The sequence below is a fragment of the Heterodontus francisci genome, chromosome 44 (assembly GCF_036365525.1).
Source record: "Heterodontus francisci isolate sHetFra1 chromosome 44, sHetFra1.hap1, whole genome shotgun sequence".
Classification (NCBI taxonomy): domain Eukaryota; kingdom Metazoa; phylum Chordata; class Chondrichthyes; order Heterodontiformes; family Heterodontidae; genus Heterodontus; species Heterodontus francisci.
The window spans coordinates 20599122-20620530 of NC_090414.1; the positions used below are offsets into that span (position 1 = coordinate 20599122).

The following is a 21409-nucleotide window of genomic DNA, read 5'->3' on the forward strand; positions in this document are numbered from 1 at the left end:
TTGGGATCAGGCTAGCCCAGACCCAATGGGTCAAATGGCCTCCTCGCTGCGGTAACTGTTTCCACGGCAACGGTCTTTTTGAGAAGAAAGTTGGATTTCTTTGGACGGCACGTCGCATTTAAACTTTTTGCGAGTCGGCAGACGTGTGGGGGTGGGGGGGGGGGGTTGGTGGCGGAGGTTGTGAAGGCGCTCAGACCCAGCGCTACCTCGCCTCCAACTTTCTCTCGACTCCTCGACCGTCTCTGTGTCGTCAGACTGCTCGGCCTTGGTCGAGCCTCAGTTTGCTCCGGTTGCACGTTGGGAAAACCTAAGCCCTCGCCCCACCCCACCACCTCCATACTCTCTCCGTAATATCCCCCTTCCCATCCCATCTGCTGAAACCCTCAACCGTGCCGTGGTCTGATTACACTCCTGCGAAGCACCTCAGGAGATTTGCCTGTGCTAACGGCGCTATGTAAATGCAAGTTTTTTGTTGTTGCGTTTAAATCCCCTCATGGCCATGCTACTCCCTCTGACCCTGGTCTCTCTCACATAGAATGGTTACAGTGCAGAAGGAGGCCATTCGGCCCATCGTGTCAGTGCTGGCTCGCTGTAAGAGCAACTCACCTAGTCCCACTCCCCTGGCTCTTCCCCCCACCCGTCGTCCTGAAAAGCTTTTCTCTTCAGATAATTATCCAATTCCCTGTTGAAAGCCACAATTGAACCTGCCTCCACCGCACTCTCAGGCAGTGCATTCCACATCCGAACCACTCACTGCGTAAAAAGGTTTCTCCCCATGACCTCGTTGCTTACTTTGCCGATCACCTTAAATCGGTGTCCTCTGGTTCCGGATCCTTCCACCAACGGGAACAGTTTCTCCCAATCTGCTCTGTCCAGACCCCTCATGATTTTGAACACCTCGATTAAATCCCTTCTCTTCTCCAATCTATCCTCATAACTGAAGTCCCTCATCCCTGGAACCATTGTCGTGAATCTTTTCTGCACTCTCTCTGAAGCCTTCACGTCCTTCCTAAAGTGTTGCCCAGAACTGGACGCAATATTCCAATTGAGGCCAGTGTTTTAATTTCCTTGCTCTTGTACTCCATGCCCCTTTTAATAAAGCCCAGGATACTGTGCGCTTTATTGAACGCTCTCTCTCAACCTGCCCTGCCACCTTCAACGATTTGTGCACATAGACCCCCAGATCCCTCTGCTCCTGCACTCCCCTTTAGAATTGTACCCTTCATTTTCCCTTGCCTCTCCTCCTTCTTATACCAAAATGAATCACTTCCCGCTTTTCCGCATTAAATTCCATCTGCCACATCTCCACCCATTCCACCAGCCTCTCTATGTCCCCTCGAAATCTATTGTCATCATCCTCCTAGTGTCATCTGAACATTTTGAAATTGTGCCCTGTACAGTGAAGTCTAGGTCATTTATATATATATATATATATATATATATATCAAGTTAAGCAGGGGTCCTAACACTGACCCCGGGGGAACCCCAGTGTATGCCTTCCTCCAGTCTGAAAAACGACCGCTCACCGCGACTCCCTGTTTTCTGTCACTTGGCCAACTTCGTATCCATGCTGCTATTGTCCCTTTTTAATAAAGCCTTTAACTGACAAGCCTGTTATGTGGTATTTTATCAAACGCCTTTTGGATGTCCACATCACACCAACCACATTACCCTCATCAACCCTCTCTGTTACCCCATCAAAAAACTCAAGCAAGTTGGTTCAACGGATAAAATGGTCAGAGAACGATGGGCTGCCTTTAAAGAGGATCTCTTCTCACCCCGTTGAAATTGGTCCTCTCCCAATTAAATATTTGTACTCTGGATTGCTCCTTGTCCTTTTCCATAGCTGGCCTAAAGCTAATGATTCTATGGTGACTGGCCCCTAAATATCTCCCTACTGACATTTGGTTCACATGTTCCACCTCATTCCCCAGAAACAGATCCAGCAGTGCCTCCTTCCTCGTTGGACTGGAAACGTACTGTGCCCCCTTGAAGCCCCTCTTTAAACCCTCCTCTTTAACCAAACCTCTGGTCAGCTCCCTGACCTCTATTTCTTGGACTCTGTGTACCTGTGTAAAGCCTCGAGGCACTTTTCTGTCTTCAAGGCCGCTATATAAATGCAAGTATTGCCGTTGAGAGAAGGTTCTGTGTTTTCACTTCAACGCGATTTCTCTATGCATCGTTGCGGTACAAAGACACTTCTTGCATGGACCCCACGAACATTCTGCAAAGCCTCAGAGTTCAGACGGACAGTTTGCCCTGGTTCCTGGTTACAGTAATTCAGAGAGAAGCAGCATTCAGTCTGGTGTGCAACCGCTGGTTTGCCCGCCTGGCGTCTGTGTCACAATGCTTACTACCTTGTGCGCCCGCTCTCTGCCAATAATATGTGTCGCAATATGAGGCTGGCCTTCTCGAGGGCAATTAGGAATGGGCAATAAATGCTGGCCTTGCCAGCGATGCCCACATCCCACAAACAAATAGCTGAGAATTTATGTTAATCCTTAGACAGAACCTCGGTTAGCTCACAGTTACAGCACAGTTCCGGTCTCTACATTATAAAAAGGATTTGACCCAGCGACAATGAAGGAACGGTAATATAGTTCCAGGTCAGGGGAACTTGCGGGTGGTGGTGTTCCCACGCATCTGCTGCCCTTGTACTTCTAGGTAGTAGAGGTCGCGGGTTTGGAAGGTGCTGTCGAAGGAGCCTTGGTGAGTTGCTGCAGTGCATCTTGTAGATGGTACACACTGCTGCCACTGTGCGTCGGTGGTGGAGGGAGTGAATGTTTGTAGATGGGGTGCCAATCAAGCGGGCTGCTTTGTCCTGGATGGTGTCGAGCCTCTTGAGTGTTGTTGGAGCTGCACCCATCCAGACAAGTGGAGAGTATTCCATCACACTCATGACTTGTGCCTTGTAGATGGTGGACAGGCTTTGGGGAGACAGGAGGTGAGTTACTCACCGCAGAATTCCCAGCCTCTGGCTTGCTCTTGTTTATATGTTTATGTGGCTGGTCCAGTTCAGTTTCTGGTCAATGGTAGCCCCTAGGATGTTGATAGTGGGGGTTTCAGTGATGGTAATGCCATTGAATGTCAAAGGGAGATGGTTAGATTCTTTCTTGTTTGAGATGGTCATTGCCTGGCACTTGTGTGGCATGAATGTTACTTGCTACTTATCAGCCCAAGCCTGGATATTGTCCAAGTCTTGCTACACTTCTACATGGACTGCTTCAGTATGTGAGGAGTCGTGAATGGTGCTGAACATCGTGCAATCATCGGCGAACATCCGCACTTTCTGTGGCGCAGTGGTTAGCACCGCAGCCTCACAGCTCCAGCGACCCGGGTTCAGTTCTGGGTACTGCCTGTGCGGAGTTTGCAAGTTCTCCCTGTGACCACGTGGGTTTTCGCCGGGTGCTCCGGTTTCCTCCTACATGCCAAAGACTTGCGGGTTGATAGGTAAATTGGCCATTGTAAAATTGTAGTGTAGGTAGGTAGAATTGAGGGAAGGTGGGGATGTGAGTGGGAAATGGGATTAATGCAGGATTAGTATAAATGGGTGGTTGATGGTCGGCACAGACTCGGTGGGCCGAAGGGCCTGTTTCAGTGCTGTATCTCTCTGTGACCTTGTGATGGCCTATGTCTGTGCTGTAGACTTCTTTGTGCAAGGTGGAAGGAGGGAAGATGGAGGGGTGGGAGGAGAGGGCAAATGCGTCACTGTGAATATTGTCCACCAGCAACACTGGAGCCAAAACTGCACAGTGCGCATGCTCTGTGCCAGTCACCCTAGGAGGGCAGTGCGCATGCTCTGTGCCAGTCACCCTAGGAGGGCAGTGCGCATGCTCTGTGCCAGTCACGGTCGGATGACAGTGCGCATGCTCAGTGTCCAGTCATCCTGAGTGGGCACGGAGGGTGGGGGGCGGCGCTCGGGAATGCGAGCATGCGCGCTGGCGGCCGAGGGACGGTAACCAGGAGTGATCGGGCCTGGCGAGGAGGCGGAGGCTGGGGGGAGGGGAAAAGGGAAAATGGAGGGCGGGCGCTGAGCAGCTCATAAAGAGCAGGATGAGGCAGCTGTTGTGCCAGAGGCTTCGTGGAAGCGTGCGTTGCGTTTGGAGGCCCATTCACCGTTCTGCAGCCGCCGCCATGCCCATCAAGGTAAAAGGGGGGAGGTCAGAGGTCAAGCTGGCTGCAGGCCCAGGGTCACTTTGCCTTGACCACTGATGCCAGGGCCAGTGGGCAGGGGGGGGGGAAATCATCCCTATCCCCCTCTCCCCAGTCCTGCTTCGATGAACTACCAGCTTCAGGGAGCCAGAGGCGAAGGAAGTTCCAGGAAAATGACCACCTTAGCACCAGGAGTTGACCATTCGGCCCTTCCAGCCTGTTCTGCTATCCAGTGGCTGATCTGCCTCCTAACTCCACATACCCACCCTTGACCCTTAATACCTTTGGCTAACAAAAATCTGTCTCCGATTTAAGGTGAATGAATCCGTCAGGGCTTGCTGTTCGCAGAAAAGGGATTCTAAACTTCTCTCGCCCCGTTGTGTGTCAAAGTGTTTCCTAATTTCACTCCTAATATGCTGGATTGAATTTTTAGACTAATCCTGGACTCCCCAAGTGGCAGAAATACTTTCCCTCTATCGACCCTATATGCCCCTTTAATATTTGATCAAATCACCTTGAAACCTTCTAGATTCCATCTGGTTTGTTGAGACTCGCCTTGCAATTTAACCCTTGGGGTTCGAGATTGATATAGACCTGCTTAAACATCTAGAGCTGGGGTTGCTTTTAGGAGTGGGTGGGATCGAGGGTTTGAATCCAATTTGGTTGGATCTGAAAGACTAGTTTGCTCGTCTAAATGTTTGCCAAATCCAGAATACAAAGGAGTGTTCTCAGTAGGAATTTAAAAGAAACCGGTCAACTGGGATTATACGCAGCAAATCTTTTAGTATTTTTAAAATGTGTGAAGACAGGCTAACGTTGAATGAGTGAGTGGCATTTTTCACCTCTCTTTGCAGGTTGGTATGTATGAAAACTATCTGTCTTTGTTAAATTCAAAAGGTCCAATTAGATCGCTTTGTTTTAAAGTCCGTCTCTCTTTTCTCCCCCCCCCCCCCCCCCTTCCCCCATGTGCGTTTGGTGAGCTGTGATTTTCCACTTGAGGCAAGTGTTTTCTTTCCTTTGTTCCTTGTCTGTATCTAAAACAAGAAAGATAGACTTGCATTTATGTAGTGCCTGTCACAACTTCGGGACATCCCAGAGCGCTTTACAGCCAATGAAGCACTTTTTGAAGTGTGGTCACTGTCGTAATGTGTGAAACATGACCGCCAATTTGTGCACAGCAAGATCCCACAAACAGCAATGTGATAATGACCCAGATCCTCTGTTTTTTAGTGATGTTGGTTGAGGGATAAATATTGGCCCCAGGACACCGGGGAGAACTCCCCCCTGCTCCTCTTCCAATCGTGGCCGTGGGATCTTTTACATCCACCCGAGAGGGGCAGATGGGGGTCCTCGGTTTAACATCTCGTTCGAAAGACAGCACCTCGGATCGTTCAGTGTTCCCTCAGTACTGGCACTGTCTGCCTCAAGATTTGAGTCTTGGACTTGAGCCTACAACCTTCAGGGTGTGTTTGCTACCCACTGTGCCTCAGCTGATGCCTTTTAAAGCTGGTTACATACCAGTCCGCGGTCCTCTCTGTGCCTCAATCCTCCCGAATCGTTCCCAAACCTGTTACTGAGTGTTGGCTGCCTGTGATTTTTGTAGTGATTGTGCGAGTAGTTCACAAATAAACCCACAGCTCCCTGCTCGTACGAGAGAAAGGGAAGCTGGTTGAATATTTGTGAACAAGCACCGTTTCTTTGCCAGATGCAGTGGTGTGTTATCAGAGGACCCAGTGTTGTTCAGTGTGTTGCATGTTTGTACTGTATACACTTTTTACTCTCTGTACAAGTTTACATTTTGACTTTTAAAATTGAGTAGTGACTGGAGAGAGGATTTTAAGCTTTCCTCACTTCATACCTGGGGTCTGTGCTCAATTAGGGGTATTCAATGTCAGATAGTCACTAATAAATCAATGATCGTCCTTCAATCATAAGGTCAGAAGTGGGGATGTTCGCTGATGATTGCACAATGTTCAGCACCATTCGTGACTCCTCAGATACTGAAGCAGTCCATGTAGAAATGCAGCAAGACCTGGACAATATCCAGGCTTGGGCTGATAAATGGCAAGTAACATTCGTGCCACACAAGTGCCAGGCAATGACCATCTTCAAGAGAGAATCTAACAATCTCCCTTTGACATTCAATGGCATTACCATCACTGAATCCCCCCACTTTCGGCATCCTGAGGGTTACCATTGACCAGAAACTGAACTGGAGTAGCCACATAAATACAGTGGCTACAAGAGCAGGTCAGAGGCTGGAAATTCTGTGGCAGTAACTCACCTCCTGACTCCCCAAAGCCTGTCCACCATCTACAAGGCACAAGTCAGGAGTGTGATGGAATACTCTCCACTTGCCTGGATGGGTGCAGCTCCAACAACACTCAAGAAGCTCGACCACCATCCAGGACAAAGCAGCCCGCTTGATTGGCACCCCATCCGCAAACATTCACTCCCTCCACCACCGACACACAGTGGCAGCAGTGTGTACCATCTACAAGATGCACTGCAGCAATGCACCAACGCTCCTTAGACAGCACCTTCCAAACCCGCGACCTCTACCAACTAGAAGGACAAGGGCAGCAGATGCATGGGAACACCACCACCTGCAAGCTCCCCTCCAAGTCACACACCATCCTGACTTGGAACTATATCGCCGTTCCTTCACTGTCGCTGGGTCAAAATCCTGGAACTCCCTCCCTAACAGCACTGTGGGTGTACCTACCCCACACGGACTGCAGATGTTCAAGAAGGCAGCTCACCACCACCTTCTCAGGGGAAATTAGGGATGGACAATAAATGCTGGCCTAGCCAGTGACGCCCACATCCCATGAATGAATGAAAAAAATATCCAGTGGGGAATTCAGGAGAAACTTCTTTCCCCAGAGAGTGGGGAGAATGTGGAACTCACTACCACAGGGAGTGGTTGAGGTGAATAGTATCGATGTATTTAAGGGGAAGCTGGATAAACACATGAGGGAGAAAGGAATAGAAGAACGGGGTGAGATGGAGATGGAGAGGGGGGTGGGAGGAGACGCCTGTGGAGCAGAAACACCAGCACGGAGCAGATGGGCCAAATGGCCTGTTTCTCTGTGGGGAATTCTGTGTAATGGTTTGAAATCCGAAGGGATGGATTCCCCCCGCTCCCATGTTAAAATTGACCACTAGTATGGTTAACTATTAAATGAAGTTAGTCACAACACTGAGAGGAGAGGGAACGCTGCCAGTGGCTTGTAGAAAGGTACTGGCTGGTGTGGAGCTGGGCCCGACAGTCCAGAGAAGTTTGTGGGCAACTGGTCTTGCTATGATATACATCCTCTCCCCAGTTACCATAGTCTCTGATTTCTCCCTGTGTCAGGTTGAAAGGGGGGGGAGTGCTATTCAGCTCAGGTACCAACCGACATGTCTCATCGAGGGCGAGAATCTGTGAGGGGTTCCGGGGGTGGGGTGGGGGGGGGGAAGGATGAGGGTTAAATTGTTCTGGCATCGCTATATCAGACGAAACGGGTGAGTACAGAAGGGAGTTTAGGAGACAGTGTAACTATTGTTATATCTGTACCACTATGTTTGTGTTAATCTTTTATCTGTGATTGTTATCTACACCACTGCTTTTAATAACAGCACTTACTGCGTTTCTCACACGATTAAGGTCGGAGGTTTTGTGGAGGGGCCGGTGGCTGGGGGAGGGGGCGTCTAGGAACAGGAGGAGGCCGTTCAGCCCCTCGAGCCCGTCCTGTCTTTCAATGAGATCATGGCTGATCTGTAACCTATCCCTTAATACCTTTGGTTAACAGCAATCTACCAATCTCCGATTTAACATTAACAATTGATCCAGCATCGATTGCCGTTTGTGGAAGAGAGTTCCAAACTTCTCCCACCCTTTGTGTGTGGAAGTGTTTCCTCATTTCACTCCTGAAAGGTCTGGCTCTCATTTTAAAACTCTGCCCCCCGAGTCCTGGACTCCCCCAAGCAGCGGAAATCGTTTCTCACTATCGACCCCATCAGTTACTCTTAATATCTTAAATGTCAATCAAATCACGCTTAACCTTCTAAATTCCCTAGTTTGCATAATCTCTCCTCGTAATTTAAGTCCAGGTATCATATCATTCTGGTAAATCAACACTGCACTCCCTCCAAGGCCAATCTATCCTTGCTAAGGTGTGGTGCCCAGAACTGCTCCCAGTAACTGCAGGTGTGGTCTAACAAGGACTTTGTATAGCTGAAGCATGGCTTCTACCCCTTGATTTCTAGACTTGAGATATAAAGGCCAGCATTCCATTAGCCTTTTTAACTATTTTCTGTACCTGTTCATGACATTTTAAACAAAAACAAGAAATGCTGGATTCACTTGTTTTTGTTGTTGTTTTTGTTTCAGATTTCCAGCATCCGCAGTATTTTGCTTTTATGACATTTTAATGATCTGTGTACCAGGACCTGCTAAGTCTTTTTGGATCTTCACTGTATCTGCTTTTTTGCCATTTAGAAGGACCCTGTTCTGTCCTTTTTAGGTTCAAAGTGGGTGACCTCACATTTACCCAAATTGAAATCCGTTTTCTACAGTTTTGCCCATTGACTTAATCTATCAATATATCTTTGTAATTTGATACTTCTATTTACACTGCTGACAATGCTCCCTGTCTTTGTGTCATCAGTAAATTTGGATATGTGTCTTTCTACCTCATCTAAGTCGTTAATAAATCTGGAGAGTAGTTGAGGCCCCAACTCCGATCATTGCCGGACACCGCTGGTCACATCCTGCCAATTAGAGTTACCCGCCCATTATCCCTACCCTCAGCAAGCCAGGTGAATCACATCCTTCTGCATTTCTATTGTAAGCCGTCCCTCAAGAGTCCAGGCTGAGTCCTGTGCCAGCTCTGCACTCGGCCACTATGTGGTGGGTGGGTGGGGGGGGGGGTTGCTTTTTGTTTTGTGTGTGGTGGTCATGCCCATTGCCCACTGCAGGCCGGGGCCCTATGGTCCTGACCCTTTCATCACGGAATGGCAGCAAGCTCTTCGACCATGGGGGACCTCGCCTGGTCTCCTTCCAGCCTCCTTCGCCCAAAGGGTCTCCGAGGCCATTAGTGACGCTGCCACCTCCACTGGGTTTAATCGTGACCTCCGAGGGAGCCTCTGGCTTCAGTCTCTGACACAATGAATGTGCTGTTCCTGTTAGGGAGGGGGCAGAGCTTGAGAAGCCTAGAATCTGGAAGTAGTTTACAGTGGGAGTTTAGTTTAGAGATACAGCACTGAAACAGGCCCTTCGGCCCACCGAGTCTGTGCCGACCATCAACCACCAATTTATACTAATCCTATATTCCTACCACATCCCCACCTGTCCCTATATTTCCCTACCACCTACCTATACTAGGGGCAATTTATAATGGCCAATTTACTTATCAACCTGCAAGTCTTTTGGCATGTGGGAGGATACCGGAGCACCCGGAGGAAACCCACGCAGACACAGGGAGAACTTGCAAACTCCACACAGGCTGTACCCAGAATTGAACCTGGGTCGCTGGAGCTGTGAGGCTGCGGTGCTAACCACTGTGCCGCCCACATAGTATGAGTTGTGCTCATACAGTCACTCGTTTGGGTTGCAAAAACAGGAGAAACCCTTTCATCACCAGTTCTTACAAAACACTCCATAGTTTAGGATGGTTTGTGTAAGATTGGAGTGCCATTCACTTCCTCTTTTTATAAAAGCAATGACTCATATCTTCAGTTCCTGATTGTCTCACTGCTCGACACTCTCCACACACCAGCCTTTTAGAATTGTACAGCACAGGAGGAGGGCTCTTCAGCTCTTCTCATTGAAAGAGCTCTCTGCTCAACAACAATTTACATTTATATGGCACCTTTACCATGGCAAAACATCCCTCACCGCTTCACGGGACCAAATTTGACCCCCAGCCACGTAAGGAGATATTAGCGACAGGCGACCAAAAGCTCAGTCAAAGAGGTCAGTTTTTAAGGAGCGTCTTAAAGGAGGAGAGAGAGAGAGGAGGAGAGGTTTAGGGAGGAAATTCCAGAGTTTAGGGCCGCCCAGGCAGCTGAAAGCACGGCAGCCAGTGGTGGAGCGATGGGAATCGGGGGATGGACAAGAGGGTGGAAATGGAGGAGCGCAGAGATCTTGGGGGGTGGGGGGCAGGAGGAGGTTACAGAGATAGGGAGTGGGGGAGATCATGGAGGGAATTTAAAAATGGAGGTGTTACCCACTGCCTGACGGTGATAGAGGCAGAAACCCTCATCGCATTTATATAAAAAAAAATTCACTTGGGTAGGCACTTGAAGTGCTGTAACCTACGGGGCCAAAGAACTGGAAAGTGGGATTGGGCTGGGTAGCTCTCGCCCAGTGCAGACACGATGGGCCGAATGGCCTGCTGTGCCATAAATTTTTCCATGATTCTGCCCCGAGGCTAGAGTGTTGGCACTCATCAGTCTTCTCCGCCCCACCCCTTCCCTCCTCGTTGACTCAAAGCTTGCAACTCCTCCTGGCTCTTGCTATTCCAAAGCTGCACAGTTCTGTAGTCTCCGTGTCCCCACACAATCGCAGCTGGGTGTCAGCTATTCACTTGTTCCCCTCACTCCCTGCCCCTCTCAGTGCAGGATGCCCCTACCCTCTGGGCTTTAGCCCCTTCACCTAGTCTCCTCAATTCTTAACAGCTCTTTCCTTTTATAACTCAGCACTTCATAAGACTGTCTTCCCAGGGTGTCCACTATCTTCATGCCCTGGAGCATGGATCTGAAAGCAGCTCCAGTTTCCACAGCTATTGTCTCCAAACACTAGCCTGCTTTGTGCTGTCTTTCTCTGTGATCTAGATACCGAGCCAGCTGGCTGTAATGGAGAGACTCGTGCCTCGTTGCAGTGACTGAGGTGTTATAAGCAGGTGCCCAACCCTGTAACTCGATGCCTATCCTCTCTCGATATCCCACGTTAAATACTGGAATCTGGGCTGCTGGCTCTGTTCTGATCTGCTCAGGTTTGGCAGGCCCCCACCTATCTAACCTGTCCCGTCACTGTGTGAGAAACTGCTTTGTCAGTGTTTAATCTGCTGCGGGAAGGGTTTGAATTTTGACCCTTGCAGTCACCGAGATATGAATTGAGTCAGGAGGGATACAAACCAGTTGCCCAGCGGCGAGCAAACAATCGCAGAGCTTTGTGGAGGGCGGGTGCTGCAGATTACGTTAACCCACCTGTGGCAATTTGTTGCTCAAGGTTCAGGAGCTTGTTCAGCCACCCCACTGCAAGAGATTGCGAAAGAAACTGGTTTTTGCAATCTCCAAAATCCCCTCCTGTTCTCCCTGTACAGTGACTGCAGCATTCCTTCTTCCTTTGTGTCCACTGTACAGGATGCTGTGTTTATCCCAACTTGCGCTCTCTCTCTCTCTCTCTCTCTCATTATTACATCTCTGTTACAGGAAATCTTAATTTGGGGCTGATTTCCACAGACTCTAGTCTAGCATTCCCGCAACGTCAAAGGACTCTTGTCGAGGAGTCGGACTGTAGACCCAATGTCAGCCGTGGCTCAGTGGGTCTTGCTCTTGCACTCTCTCGCTTCTGAGTCAGAAGATTGTGGGTTCGAGCTCCGCTCCAGAGATCCTGAGCGCAGAAATCCAGGCTGACGCTCCCAGCTCCAGTACTGAGGGAGTGTCACACTGTCGTTGGTGCCGTCTTCCGGATGAGACATTAAACCGAGGCCCCGTCTGCCCTCTCGGGTGGGTGTAAAAGATCCCGCGGCCACTATTATGGAAGAGCAGTGGGGGTGGGTGGGGTGGGGGGGGGGGGAAGAGAGAGAGAGAGTTCTCCCCGGTGTCCTGGGGGCCAATATTTATCCCTCAACCCAACGTCACTAAAAACAGATGATTACGTTGCTGTTTGGGGGATCTTGCTGTGCGCAAATTGGCTGCTGTCTTTCCGACATCACAGCAGTGAGCACACTTCAAAAAAACAAGTACTTGATTGGCTGTGAAAGGCATTGGAACGTCTGGAGGTGGGGAAAGACGCTATAGAAATGCACTCTTTTTTAATGGGTTGGGGGAGGTGATGGTTTAATTCTAATCCCATTTTCCAGCGCTTGACCCCGCCTCCCTGTATGCTGTGGCGTTTCAAGTGCCCATCTGAATACTTCTCAAATGTTGTGAGGGTTCCTGCCTCTACCCCTTCCGTCACATCTAGCCTACAATCTCCTCCTGCCACAACTATTGTCGTTTTTCTCTATTTTAGTCCATGCTTCTGCGGTCAGTGCTTCCCCCACGCCCTCTCTGGTTCTCTCTGATCTGCCAGCAAGCCACCATAGACAGGTGCTTCCTCTTTGCTTCACACTAAAGGGTGTGGAAATGTGGAACTGTCTCTCCCTCTTCCAGACAATTGTAAATTTCAAAGCTGCTATTTGTTGGGTAAGGGTGTTCAGGATTATGAAACTGAGGTGGGTGGATGGAATTAGGATACACATCAACCATGATCTCATTGGATGGCAGAGCAGGTTGGAGGGGCTGAATGGCCTCTGGCAGTTCTTATCGATTCCTCGTATTGTCTCTCTTTCTCAGTCTGCCCTTCCTCATCCAATCTGCAGCTCTGGTGTCTGCTCTTCCTGTGAATTTTGCACCTCGGCCTCTCTCTTGAATTTCCTATCCTGTACAGTCTTTCTTGAAAATAATTCCTGGGATGTGGACGTTGCATTTTTGTTGCCCATCCCTAATTGCCCTTGAGAAGGTGGTGGTGAGCTGCCTTCTGGAACCGCTGCAGTCCGTGTGAGGTAGGTACACCCACAGTGCTGTTAGGGAGGGAGTTCCAGGATTTTGACCCAGCGACAGTGAAGGAACGGCCGATATAGTTCCGAGTCAGGGTGGTGTGTGACTTGGAGGGGAACTTGCTGGTGGTGGTGTCCCCATGCATCTGCTGCCCTTGTCCTTCTAGGTGGTAGAGGTCGCGGGTTTGGAAGGTGCTGTCGAAAGAGCCTTGGTGAGTTGCTACAGTGCATCTTGTAGATGGTACACACTGCTGCCACTGTGCGTCGGTGGTGGAGGGAGCGGCACCTTATTTACGGGTCAAAGCTGTGTTTGTCGGGTGCAGGGTATACTGAGCTGGCCCTGCACCCGTACAGTGGGGAGCCCAGGAGCTAGAATAAGGGGTGAAGTTCGGCTGGAGTGCCCTCTGCCTCCTGTCGGCTGCGGGTTCTTTGGATCAGGTGGGCAGGGCTGTGGTGTGCCAACTGCTCCCAGGAGTGTGAGCTGCAGATAAGGCAGTTTGTTCCATGACTTACTCCCTGGTGACCCCCCAGGCACGGTAAACATGTTTGTTGGCCGAACCCTCGACGCTGCATCTGTCCCTCTCAACGGGGCGGCCCACCGCCTACAAGCCTCCCCAGCCGGGAGGCTTTTATTTATAATCTGACAGGTCTGGAAGCCCTCGATGCTTGCTAAAGCTCCGATTAGCAGAGGGAGGGAATTAATTTTGGAAAGCTCAGCCCAGATGGCAGAGGCTGAAAATAGCAACAAAGACATCCAGCTCTTTGTAAAGATGTAGAAAAACAGGAAGCAGGGCCTTCCAGCTGAAGGGTGATTTTAAAGTTGCGGGATATATTAACCAGAGGGGGAGGGTATGGATGCTAGGAGAAGGGAGTCCAGCCCTTCCGAGTGAAGGGCGTAGATGGATGCTTCTGACTGAGCGTCGCTCATATAGTTAAAATGCCCTCTCCGTCAATCCCCTGCTGATACTGCCCCTCCGATTCGAGAGCTAATCCACCAATGAAGCAACAGTGCTAGTCCAGCTCTCTCCACTGCCGCGCCCGCCCCAGGACAGCAGACCCACCGATTCAAACAGGACAGCTGAGTCAGTGAGGTGTAAGCCTGGTCCCTCTTCCCTGATACTGCTTTCTCCTTTGTCTTATTCCAGTGTCCTTTCCCCATCCGGCACGTCGCACCGGATATTTCTTTCAAAGAGCAGGCACGATGGACTGAATGCGCTCCTCCTGTTCCGTTACGTGATAAGTCCCATTCCCGTTGGATTTAGGAGCCAGTGCAGCAATGAATTAACCAATGCTGACAAGTCTGGTTAATTTTTTTTTTTCAGGTTGGTGATAAATTGCCCTCTGTCGATGTCCACGAGGGGGACCCTCACTCCATTGTCAACACTTCGGAGCTCTTCAAGGGAAAGAAGGGGATTCTCTTCGGAGTGCCCGGGGCTTTCACTCCAGGATGTAGTAAGGTAATGGCTCCGCCCTCCGCTATCCCATTGGACCTCTCCCGCCAAAGCTTTTAATCTCTTTCCACCCCGCCCCACATCCGCACTTCTGCAACTTGCACACAGCAAGATCCGGTTAATGCCTTTTTTGGCGGGGCTCGCTGAGGGAAGACCATGGGGTCGGGGACACCAGGGGAAGCCCCCTCTGCGTGTTTCGAATCGTGCCCTGGGGTCATCTTGCAGGGCCTCGGTTTAATATCACATCTGAAACCGGGGCGCCTGTGACAGTGCAGCACTCCCCCGGTACTGCACTGGGAGTGTTGGCCTGGATTCTGTACTCTGGTAGGATGGGTTGGAGGTGTGATATTTGGGTGCCCCTCGCTGGACAGAGCTGTTCTCCATTGCTCTTCCAGTTAAACTGGGCCGGTTCCGTGTGTGCTTATTCATTGGATCCAGTATCTGTTTGACAGCTACTTCACTCTTAACTGTGTACTTCCTTTTTCCCCCCTCTGCTGTTATCCAGTCCCACTTGCCCAGCTACATTGAAAAATACGACGAGTTGAAGAAAAAGGGAATGGAAGTCATCGCTTGCATTTCAGTCAATGACGCTTTTGTCATGGGTGCCTGGGGGAAGGACCAGAAAGCTGATGGGAAGGTAACTTTGTGTGCGAGAGAGGGAGGGAGGGGTGCGGGGCTATTGAACCTTGACTGGCTGACCGATCTCGGATGGGACAGTGTCTGGGTCTGCAGTCGCTGCTGTAACGCTAACTCCAGTTTGTTTATCTCCCGAGGCCATCTAGATAAAATTTACCATGTTAATATTTGGCAGCACTGGCCCTAGCTGCTCCCACTGCTTTGCCTGTCTCTCTGTCTCTACCACCCCCCCCACGCCCTGGGCTGTTTAACGTTTATGCACTGGCTGTCCAATCAGTTTATCTCTTTTCTATGTGTAGAAAGGGCAGAGACTGAAAAATGTAACCTGAGTAAACAGCCCCTGTAATCTGGATCGAGGGCCTCCGGCACCTACAGGGCTGTGGTGACTCACTGGCAGGGGAGGGACCGGACGGGCTCGATTCTGTTGTGCTGTCCTGGGGCCCTCGGGACAGACCTGATTGGAGGGGGTGGCATCGGGAGTGCAGTGCCAGGGGGGGTGCTGCTGAGGGTTGTGAGCAGCACCTACTGTACTGTGTGTAGTTTTGGTCTCCTTTAAAGAAGGACGTACTTGCCCGAGAGGGAGCGAAACAAAGGTTCGCTAGACTGCTTACTGGGATGAAGGGATTGTCCTATGAGCAGACGAGGCCTGTTTTCCCTGGAGTTTCGACGAATGAGAGGTGATCTAATTGAAACGTATAAAATTCTTAAGGAGGTTTGTCAGGGTAGATGCTGAGAGGCTGTTTACCCACCCGCCCGCCCCGGGCTGGAGAGTCTAGGACGAGGGGGCACGGTCTCAGAATGAAGGGTCAGCCATTTCAGACAGAGATGAGGAGAAATTCCTTCACTCAGAGGGTTGTGAATCTCCGAAACTCTCTACCCCAGAGACCTGTGGATGCTCCATCGTTGAGAGTATTCAAGAGCGAGATGGATTAATTTTTGAGGGAATTAAGTGCTCCCTCCTCTCGAAAGGATCTGGGAACCGCGCGGGGAAAGTGGAGTTGGGATAGAAGGTCAGCCACGATCGTATTGAGTGGCGGAGCAGGCTGGAGGGGCCGAATGGCCTCCTCTTTCGCGATGTGCAAAGCTGACAGTTAGTGAGAGGAGGGAGGGAGGGAGCGGGATGTCCTTGAATTCAGGATCGAGGTGGGGTCTTGGCAATGAGTGTCTCCTTTTACCTTCCTGACTGCACTGTGAGAATACGCCTGTGAGCACTTATTCTATCATCCTACATCCCATCTCCCCCGCTAGTCAGTGAACACGCTTACCACACCCCGCCCCCCCCCCCCCCCCCCCAGAATGGCCACCATCCACCTGTGAGCTACCGCAATGGAGAGACCTTGGCCTATTCAACTACAGGAGGCATCGTGACCTGACCCGATCCTGCTTTTTCCCCCCCCCCCCCCCCCCCACCCCCAGCAGGGGCTCAGCGGATAGCGCCCGGGGTTGACGCCCCAATTGCCATCTTGGCACTGAGCCCGTCAAAAGAGTCAACTAATGGGAGGCGCAACTCTTCAGAACGTCTGGAGTCCCCGTCTGATAACTCTGTTTCTTCACCAGGTGCGGATGTTGGCGGACCCCACAGGAGCCTTCGCAAAGGTAAGTCGGAACCTCCCTCTCCCTCTCCATCTCGGAAAATCGGGATCGTTTGTCGGTGAATCATCGGCCTGCCCAGTGTACCTGGTTCTGTATGTGCGTGTCGTGCACGAGACGATGATTGATTTACTGGGAGGAATCGGTCTGTTGAGCTGTCATTTACTCCTGCTCCTTCCGTGCGGAGGAGGGATCCCCACCACCCCCGCCTCTCGCGCTGCAGCCCATCCCCCTTACATTAACCTTTCCTCCATCTCCGCAGGCCGTGGATCTCGTGTTGGAAAAGGAGCAGTTACTGGCGGCTCTAGGGAACAAGCGGTGCAAGAGGTACGCTGCATGCCCACCCGTCCTCTTCGATTCTGCCGCTCTGCTTTCGGTGCTCGACGCGGGCAGCCTCGGCAAGGCTGCGTTTCTCGGCCGTCTCTGTTTTTTTTCTCCCCCCCCCCCCCAGTCTCCCTCGGCCGGTGGTGTTGGTGTCTTTAAAACTGGCTGGCTTCTGAGGACGCTTCACAGGGCACTGAGTCAAAAACATGAAGGGATGCCCAGGCTTCTGTGCTGTGCCCGCCCTGGGACTGTAACCAGACCGTGATTAGGAGCGAAAGCTCTCGAGTTCTTCCTACCAGTGCCTAAGGGCACTGAAGCACCCTTTTTTTTTAAGGTGGCCTTTATTCCCCAGGCCCCCCTTTTATATACATTTAAAAATAATTCAAAACAGATAAATAAACCAAAAACTCAAATTAAAATGCCATTTTCGGCGTCAATGATGCACTCCAGTCCCTGCGGTGCCCACCGGTCGCGGAAGGCCTCAAGCGTACCGGCGGACACCGCATGCTCCTTCTCCAGGGACACCCGGGCGCGAACGTGACCTCGGAAGAGGGGCAGGCAGTCAGGGAGGACGGACCCCCTCCCCCGATGGCCCACAGACTGGACCTGTAAATTGCCACCTTGGCCAGGCCCAGGAGCAGACCGATGAGGAGATCCTCCTCCCGGCCCACGCCCCTCCGCACCGGGTGCCCAAAGATCAGGAGCATGACAGGACACCCGTGCTGTACCTGCCCTGTGAGTGTTAGTTGCTGCCACTAAACACCCAAATGAGCGTTCTATTCTCTGGCACTGGTTTTTGAGTCGCCACTTACTCGAAGTATGTTAAGTGAGGCTGTTTTCTCTCTCTCTCTCTCTCTCCCTCGCAGGTTTGTAATGGTTCTGGATGACTGTGTTGTGAAGAAACTGAATGTGGAATCGGATGGAACAGGCCTCACCTGTAGCCTGGCCTCCCATGCCTTGGACCTGATCTGAACAGCCCCTGAGAGCTGCTCTCAAAAAGCACAGCTAACAGTGACTGGCGGTTGAGTCTGTGCAAGTCTAATGTTGTGTCATATACTGAATATAACCCTTGAATAAAAGTATTTTAACTGGATGGACTCTGCCTGACCTTCCTGTTTCTGTCCTGAAATGAGCCTCCGGTTACCGTGCAGCTGACATTGCTTCACTCTACCCTCTCGTTGCACAGGGCAGCCCTCACTTCAATAACTTGCATTTATATCGCACCTTTAACATAATTAAACGTCCCAAGGCGTTTGGAGAGGGAATGGAGGTTGGGACATGGAGTTTGCGAGGATAGAAGGATCGTTTTTGGGGATCTTGAGAGGGCGATGATGGGAGATTTAATGATATCCACTAATGTGGGGACCAGGAGGGGAAGCTGGGTGTTCAGCTTATTGGGATTAGGATCGAAGGAGCAGGAGGTGGGGAGCACAGGGGATGATCGGGGAACGGGACTCTGTGCGAGTTGAGACACGGGCAGAAGAGTTTTGGATGACCTCGAGGTTGGGGAGAGTAGAATGTGGGAGAGCAGCCAGGAGTGTGTTGGAATAGTCAAGTCGGGGTGTGACTGAGGGTTTCAGCAGCTGATGAGCTGAGGCAGGGGCGATGTTACAGAGTTGGAACTAGGCAGTCTTAGCGATGGCGCAAATATGAAATCAGAAGCTCATCTCGAGGTCAACTACGACATCAAGATTGAGACCTGACTGGCTTTATCTCGGACTGTTGCCAGTGAGAGGGATGGAGTCGGCAGCTAGGGAATGGAATTTGGAGCGAGGGGGGAGGTGACTGAAAACAATGGCTTCAGTCTTCCCAATATGTAATTGTTATATTTAATGTTGGAGGGGAGAGGGAGTTCAGAAGACAGTTAGTAGTGAAGAGAAGCCAGGGATTATTTCAGGTTGATCCCGGAATAGTGAGCAATTTTTGGCACACCCTTAGTATGCGCCCACGTTACCCTTCAGTGGAGCCCCCCCCCCCCCCCCCCACCTACTGTCCCAGCCTGTTTACCAGCTGTATTAGGGATGGAGAGTCGTCCGGGAGCTGAATGATGAACAGTAGACCCAGTGGCCGCCCACCAACCTCAATTGAATAGGTATCAGGAGTCCCCAGTACACGGGGGCTGTTTGCTAAGGTTGCGTTTTCTCCGTCTCTGCCCTTTCTGCACACAACGAGAAGAGATAAAGTGGTTGGAGAGTGAGTGAGTGAATGTTAAGCTGGGACGTGGGGTGGAGTTACAGAGACAAGCAAAGCAATGGGAGCTCCACGTGTTGGTGCTGCCAAATATTAGCTTGGTAAATTTTATATAGATGGCCCTCGGGAGATAAACAAACATAAGAAATAGGAGCAAGAATAGGCCATTCAGCCCCTCAAGCCTCCTCCGCCATTCAATAAGATCATGGCTGATCTGTCCCAGGCCTAAACTCCTCTTTTGAGCCTCCTTCGCCTAACCCTCGACTCCCTGAGATTTCAAAAATCTATCTACCTCCTCCTTAAATGCATTTAGTGACCTAGCCTCCACAACTCTCTGAGGTAGAGAATTCCAGACATTTACTACCCTCTGAGAGAAGAAATTTCTTTGCATCTCAGTTTTAAATGAGTGCCCCCTTATTCTGTAACTATGCCCCCTAGTTCGAGATTCCCCCACTAGTGGAAACATCTTCTCAACATCTACCCTGTCGAGCCCCCTTAAAATCTTATATGTTTCGATAAGATCACCTCTCATTCTTCTAAACTCCAATGAATAAAGGCCGAACCTGTTTAGCCGTTCTTGATAAAGACAACCCCTTCATCCCAGGAATCTTTCTGAACTGCCTCCAATGCTTGTATATCCTTCTTTAAGTACGGGAACCAAAACTGTACGTAGTACTCCAGGTGTGGCCTCACCAACACCCTGTACAGCTGTAACAAGACTTCCCTATTTTTAAACTCTAACCCCCCCTAGCAATAAAAGCCAAAATTCCATTTGCCTTCCTAATTACTTGCTGCACCTGCATGTTAACTTTTTGTGTTACATGTACAAGAACACCCAGATCCCTCTGTACTGCAGTATTTTGTAGTCTTTCTCCGTCTAAATAATAATCTGCCTTTTTATTCTTCTGACCAAAGTGGATTACCTCACACTTTCCCACATTGAACACCATCTGCCAAGTTTTTGCCCACTCCCTTAACCTATCTATATCCCTTTGCAGATTATTTGTGTCCTCATCACAACATGCCTTCCCACCTATTTTTGTATCGTCAGTAAATTTGGATAGTCTACACTCTGTCCCTTCCTCCAAGTCATTAATATAGATGGTAAATAGCTGAGGCCCCAGGACCGATCCTTGTGGCACCCCACTAGTTACGGCTTTCCAACCTGAAAAAGACCCATTAATCCCGACTCTCTGCCTTCTGTGTGTTAGCCAATCTTCAATCCATGCCAACACATTGCCCCCAATACCCTGAGCTCTTATTTTGTGCAATAACCTTTTATGTGGCACCTTATCAAAAGCCTTCTGAAAATCCAAATATACTACATCTGCCGGTTCCCCTTTATCCACTCTGCTTGTTATATCCTCAAAGAACTCTGATAAATTTGTCAAACATGATTTCCCTTTCATGAAACCATGTTGACTCTGTTTGATTGCATTATGTTTTTCGAAATGTCCTGCTATTTCTTCCTTAATAATGGACTCTAGCATTTTAACAATGACAGATGTTAAGCTAACTGGTCTGTAGTTTCCTGCTTTCTGTCTCCCTCCTTTCTTGAATAGGGGTGCCACATTAGCGGCTTTCCAATTCGCTGGGACCCTCCCGGAATCCAGTGAGTTTTGGTATATTATGACCAATGCCTCCACTATCTCTGCAGCCGTTTCTTTTAAAACCCTTGGATGCAGGCCATCAGGTCCTGTCGACCTGTCTGCCTTTAGTCCCATCAGTTTGTCCAGCACCTTTTCCCTCGTGATAGAGATTATTACAAGTTCCTCCCTCCCATTTACACCTTGTTCATCTATTATTGTTGGGATGTTTATCGTGTCCTCCACCGTGAAGACTGGTGCAAAATATTGGTTTAAATAATCTGCCATTTCCCTGTTCCCTGTTTTCTGAGTGTGCTCATCAACTGACCATCCGCTGTTGTCTGGGGTGGATAATTCCAAAGATCAACAACCCACTGAGTGAAGAAACTTCTGCTCACCTCAGTCCGACACGGATGACCGGAGACTGTGGCACCTCCCCTCGTTCGAGACTCTCCCGCCAGCTCGCTGACAATCACGTTGAAATTTTGCTCCCCACCCTCCAGTGACAACATCGCCGTCGGCACTGGCACGGTTGCACATAGCCTCCCCCGTCGGAAGATCAGGAACGTCACAGCCAGAATCCAACTGATCTCCATTTATAGGGAACGGGAGGGCAATGAGTGCATAGGGAGCAGGAACGAGAACTCCTGGCTGGATCCCGCTTTTTTTTTGTGCTCCTCGCATCGGCTCCCGAATTGTGGTCACCGTTGCAGCCCAGCAAACGGGGCAG

General features: G+C 50.3%; 1 protein-coding gene across 1 annotated transcript; it reads left to right on the forward strand.

Annotated features, from left to right (window-relative positions):
• Window positions 1-4001: 4001 nt before the first annotated feature.
• prdx5 (peroxiredoxin 5) lies at window positions 4002-17996 on the forward strand. Its single transcript, XM_068021716.1, has 6 exons — window positions 4002-4146; window positions 14225-14359; window positions 14859-14990; window positions 16547-16585; window positions 16842-16906; window positions 17770-17996. The coding sequence occupies exons 1-6, from the start codon at window positions 4054-4056 to the stop codon at window positions 17873-17875; spliced, it is 570 nt and encodes a 189-aa protein (XP_067877817.1). The 5' UTR covers window positions 4002-4053; the 3' UTR covers window positions 17876-17996.
• Window positions 17997-21409: the final 3413 nt, after the last annotated feature.

Coding starts and splice junctions, on each gene's coding strand:
- prdx5 (XM_068021716.1), top strand. CDS start 4,054: ATGAGGCAGCTGTTGTGCCAGAGGCTTCGTGGAAGCGTGCGTTGCGTT. Junction 14,991..16,546: donor ACCAGAAAGCTGATGGGAAG/GTAACTTTGTGT, acceptor TTTCTTCACCAG/GTGCGGATGTTGGCGGACCC. Junction 16,586..16,841: donor CCACAGGAGCCTTCGCAAAG/GTAAGTCGGAAC, acceptor CCATCTCCGCAG/GCCGTGGATCTCGTGTTGGA.